Here is a 5684-nt window from a genome sequence, read left to right as displayed (position 1 = left end):
GTGTGTGTGTGTGTGTGTGTGTGTGTGTGTGTGTGTGTGTGTGTGTGTGAGATGCTCTGCGCTGTCCTGAGGCCAGAGAGGCCCCCCCTCCAACTAGGTCACCACTAATAGGACATCAGATGGCTGATGGGAAAGAGAGAGAGAAAATAAGAGATGTAATGAGGAGGATGTGATGAAGAGGGAGTAGTGGAAGGGAAAGTAAGGGTGTGTGTGTGTGTGTGTGTGGAGGCCCTGTCTCTACATAAGGAGTCCCACTATATCTGACCTGGACCTCTTTAAAAATATATCTACACATTAGAGGTGAAAGTTATCCGTTTGTGTTGTGGTTTGTGTGTGTGTGTGTGTGTGTGTGTGTGTCAGAGACAGACACACATTGGTGTCAGTGTGTTTCTTGTCAACCTCGGGCATGAATGAATTAGACCTGACCTACATCTTGCTCCAGCACACACACACACATATATCAGTGTCTTTTTATACTGTCCCTGCTGTATTATGTACTCGTACAGTATACATGTTGCAGACATAAATGAACAACTCACATTTGGTTACACACATACTGATGCTCATTTTCAGATCGCTTTGCCGTTCTGATTGTTTCCTTTAGCCAAACATGGATATCATATAGTGACTAAGACGTTAAAGTGGATTAATTAGGGTTAGTAAGTGAATGTGCATTTGTTTCTTTTGTTGAATAAATTCTTCTCTGAGTAAATTAATGTTCTAATTCGATGCACTAATACTTTTATATAGTGTATATATATAGTGCTATTATGCCAGTGTGCAAAACAATTAATAATCCCCTGTTCCCAGGGGATTATGGGTAACCCCCAATATGCACTGTTGATACATAAAGACAACAATAAGCTTAAGAAAAATACAAGTAGCATGTTGGGTCTTGGTTTTGCTCATGTGTGTACTTCATCCCTTGTATTGATTGTCTGCCACTACTGTTTCTTCTTCTGCGTCTATGAGAATAAAATGGTGGCACCGGTGTGACCCCGTCCTAAATCTGTCTCCCCTCTCCCTGCAGTCAGCAGACAAGGAGCGAGCCCTGGAGGAGACAAAGAGCTACACCACCCAGTCTCTGGCCAGCGTCGCCTACCTCATCAACACGCTGGCCAACAATGTGCTGCAGATGCTGGACATCCAGGCCTCGCAGCTCCGCCGCATGGAAAGCTCCATCAACCACATTTCACAGGTCTGGTGGGAACACAAGAGGACCCTCAGCTTTGGTTCATTTTGATTTATTTTGATACTGCACAGAGACTTCTCCAAACCCCTCGGTTATAGAAATTCTAAAAATCGCAGTCAGTCTAAAAATCAGTTTTTCTTCTTTATGATAAATTGGAAATCAGGATTTCTTCCCACCATCAACACTTCATAGACAAATAAGAAATCTCATTTTAATTTCACCCGCCCACATTGCCTTGATCACAGGTGTCTACAGGCCCACTGATGCTGAAGAATATTGTGTCATTGATAAACAACTTTCTTTTTAAACCTTAGATATGTATGTCAGCATGCACGAATCACTGGCACGGACACAGTGTAGGTCTGTTATTCACAGTGAGAGTACTCATGAAAGCACACACAATATGTATAATCATGTATGCATGCAGTCTCACTTATGTTCTTCGCGTCATGCCGAGTGTAGCATCTCAGGAGGATATTGCACTTACAAAATCCCAAAGCATGCAACAGTGATAAACTGCGGAGGAATATTAACAGCGAAAATCGGCTAGGGTGCAAAAATATGTATTTATAGTTTTCCACTCTGCATTCTGCACACATGAGAGGTTGATGTATGTATTTCATTGGGGTTATGAACTAAGTTATTTCTTGGCCGGCATGAGTGTTAATGAACTATAGCTGAATACATTTGCTGGTGACAGCTGTCGTTATAGCCAGTGAAATCAACGGTCACTGGTTTAAAGCTTTCAGGAGCAGCTAATTATGTAAGTTAAAATTAAAATCTGCAAATTGTCAGATGGATGTGGAGTCAAAAACACTTTTAATTTGACACGGACCATTTTAACACTGAGATACTATTAGAAGCATGTCGACAGAAGGATGAATAAGCAGGTTTCTCAATGAACGAATATAATGAAAACGAGGATAAGGCTATAAACCAGGACACCAGTTTGCATGTTAACATACAGCTAGTTGAGTACATTTACAGTTTGCTTCAGTATGTTGAAGGAGACAGTCTAAGAAGACAAAGAAAAACAAGACTCTTCTTCATGTTTGTCAGTTGCGCGGACGAATAAAACCATCTGTAGGTGTGAAGCATCACCAGTGGTCTGATTACACAACACTCTGCACCCACACTGCGTATCGACGCTCTCTCAAATCTGTTGTCATTGGTATACTTCAATAACACCGCATTGATATTCCTAGAAAAACTCACACATCATCCATACAAAGTCAGCCGACACGTTGCTCAGTGCACTCTGTGTCGAGATTCATTATTTAACACCGACTGTAGGAAAAGAAGAATTTTCATTTATTAAACATTGAAATACACAACCGTCCCTATACGGAGTAGTACTTGAAGGAATACAACTGTGGTTTTCAGTGGTACAGAGGATCCATTCTCCTCCTCAGACCTCTGAATATTCAGTATAATGAGAATAAGCTTTGCATGCAGAAATAATGAGATGCTTCTCTGTGTTATGTTAAGCCAGGAATGTGATTTCACGTCATAATTACTGCTTTCAGTTCAGTGAGACACAGTCGCATCTGTTATGTAGGCGAACGTTTCGGTGCCATGAGGCTCCCTCTCATAAGACTAAAACTGAGATGAGCTTATATAATCCATTTAGCATTTCATGCTGTAGAAATCAGCCAACAATGTGTAAGATGGAGGGGACATACTGTATGTGTGCAGGATGTGTCTTTAAATGTTTGATTTAAACGTAGTGGCCACCTTGCCCCCCATCGATGTTGGTATTCCTGTATGTAATGATTTTTAAGTATAATAATCTACTAATATAGATGTTTTCACAGCTGGAATTCCCTGCTTTGAATGTAAAAACTATCGTGATGGTGACTGTTTCAGAACTGTCACCTTCCTTATCTCACTTGAGTAATAGCTTTTTGTCTTAACTAAAGACAAAAAGCTATATCAACTGATTGCAACATGTAAACACACATTAGTTTTTTGAAAGTTATGTATTGATATAAATCTTAGAAGAGAAGAATCTTTCACTAAATGAATAATTTATAATGCACCACTGAAAATGCAATTAACACTTGTTCTGACTCGAGACCTAAAAAAAAGCAGCTTTTCATACATATTAAAATGTATAGCACCAAAAATATCTGGTGTGAGAGCACAGAACCAGTGTCAAATGTGAAGATTCACTCTCTCTGTCGTTTATCACAGTGAATACATTTGTACTGTAAAGACTTCACTACAGGGAACGTGTGGGCTCCTGAAACTAATTTAGAGTTTCAGTTTTGACAATATGAAACCGTAAGAAGCAATATATTTACTATAGTGAAGTTGATAGTTACATGCAGCACATTTTTTAATCAAAGCTGGTCTCAAACGTCACTTCAATGGCACAACAAGCGTGTATCAAAAGGGAATCAGAGCTGTGTCTCTCAGGAAACGTTCAGAAACCATTCGTACCAAAATGTCATCCTTTATGTGGCCGTAATTTCTCGGCTGTTGAGAAATGTTTGAGCACCTTAAAGATGTAATTTTCCAGTAGAGAGGTCACACTAAAAAGCTCACCTTCGTTTCATTTGATCAAAGTTATGTTTGTAGAAATGATGGTCAGACATTCATGTTTCGACATTTTAATTTGTCCATTACTTTGATTTATGACCAAATACCTGCAAGAATAATGACATTTACCATCAGCCTGAGCTGTACTCTGTGTTTACTGCTAATTAGCTAATGTTAGCATAATAAAACCAACCTGATAAACATACCTGCTGCACATTAGCATGTTAGCAGTCAGTCAGTATTTAGCTCAAAGCACCGCTGTGTCTGACCACAGCCTCACAGAGCTGCTAGCTTGGCTGTAGATTCTTGTTGTTACCGTAAACAGGATTGTGACAATCATGTGATTTCCGGTTGGATAAATCACATATTTGAATTTTCTCTGTTTTTTATTGAATCCATTCTTTTACAGACTGTTGACATTCACAAAGAGAAGGTGGCGAGGCGGGAGATCGGCATCTTGACCACCAATAAGAACACGTCCCGCTCACATAAAATAGTTGCTCCGGCCAATCCAGAGAGACCGGTGCGCTTCATCAGGAAGCCCATCGACTACAACGTGCTAGATGACATTGGACATGGAGTCAAGGTGGGAATAATAATGAAAACAATGATGATGAAAATGATACTTATACATGTTTTCAGCACAAGAACAGATATTTTTAGTCGGTGTGGTACGTTTAACAGATGTGCCACACAGAGCAACGAGACAGCAAAAGACAGAAATGCAGCCATGAAAACAAAGTGCAACATTAAGAAGAAGATGAGTAAAAACTAACCAGCTCAAAGTTGAAGGAATCCCACACTTGCTTGCTTGCTTGCGTGCAGTGTAGTTTAGCGTCTGTGTTTGTCTCACAGAATATGTAGAGTATGCCTTTGCAGTCGTGTAAAATGCCTCTGTGTAGAAGTGGAATTGATTATCTAGTCATTCTGATTTATTTAAGTGCAACTTAACATGTCTTTCTTGTCCTCACTGTTAGAGCTGCATGGTATCATTTCCCTCTGACTCTTTATCTCTTTCTATCTGCCTGTGCTTCGTCTTTATCTGCGTCTGTTTTTAATGTTTGCATGATGCTGTTGCACCGACACTAACCTCTAGACAACTGCTCTCCCCTCTTCTTCCTCCTGTTCCCTTTTGCTTTCATTGATGCATTCAGTGGTTGTTGAGGTTCAAGGTAAGGATGCACAACACATCTGTATATAATACCAGGACAATAGATCTCGTGTGTAACTGAAGGAGGAAAAATAGCCATAGTAAAGCTACATAAAGAAATGCCAGTAATGAACAAAGGGAATGATTGATCCAGTTGGTTGCTAGTTGAAGTGTGTACTGCCTAGTCATTTAAAAAAACAAATAAAAACCTATGTGGTAGTTTGAAAGACATTAGGATCGTGCTCAAATATGTATTTTCCTCAGGTGAATGGCCAGCAGAACATGAAACTAGGAGTGGGCCTGTCCCGGTCCAACCCCCCCACCCAGAAACCGCCCAGCCCTCCGAGGGCAGGCCAGGGCACCTTAGGGTACGTACCCAGCCTGACATACACACTCACACACTCACACACATGTACACGCTCACACACACTCTGACATTTACGCATCTTTTGTCATGTGTTCTCCTGTGTTCATGGTTTTATTTCTAAGTGATTGCGATTCTCGCGTTGTGTTAATATTGGTCCTGAATGTGTGAGTAATGTGAGCATTTTGTATTAAATGTTTTATTTCAAATGCAAATAGAAGATTATGCAGACACAAATCCTCCTTCACAGAGTCCCAGATGTGTCGTTCTTTGAGCTGACGTCCGAAATAAGTGGCGTGCTGCAGTTTGTGTGTGTTTGTCTCTTGTGGGAGGACAGGGGTTCCTGCGGCGAGTTTATTACAGATTAGACCCGGCAGAGGGGGATGACATCACACACACACACACACACACACACACACACACACACACACACACAC

The 5684-nt window shown here is 40.7% G+C and overlaps 1 protein-coding gene across 4 annotated transcripts in view; it reads left to right on the top strand.

The window, feature by feature from the left end:
- LOC116397692 (abl interactor 2-like) overlaps positions 1 to 5684 on the top strand; it is a 20602-nt gene that overhangs the window by 4846 nt on the left and 10072 nt on the right. For 2 of the 4 annotated variants that reach the window (XM_031873366.1, XM_031873368.1), the window contains exons 2-5: positions 1031 to 1198; positions 4143 to 4319; positions 4888 to 4905; positions 5148 to 5251. In XM_031873366.1, coding sequence (XP_031729226.1) covers positions 1031 to 1198; positions 4143 to 4319; positions 4888 to 4905; positions 5148 to 5251 — 467 coding nt within the window. The remainder of the gene's footprint in view (positions 1 to 1030; positions 1199 to 4142; positions 4320 to 4887; positions 4906 to 5147; positions 5252 to 5684) is intronic. The other 2 variants (XM_031873367.1, XM_031873369.1) reach the window with 1 other exon arrangement.

This window comes from Anarrhichthys ocellatus, unplaced genomic scaffold, assembly GCF_004355925.1.
Source record: "Anarrhichthys ocellatus isolate YVR2014 unplaced genomic scaffold, GSC_Weel_1.0 scaffold71, whole genome shotgun sequence".
Classification (NCBI taxonomy): domain Eukaryota; kingdom Metazoa; phylum Chordata; class Actinopteri; order Perciformes; family Anarhichadidae; genus Anarrhichthys; species Anarrhichthys ocellatus.
This window is presented reverse-complemented; position numbering and strand designations above follow the sequence as displayed.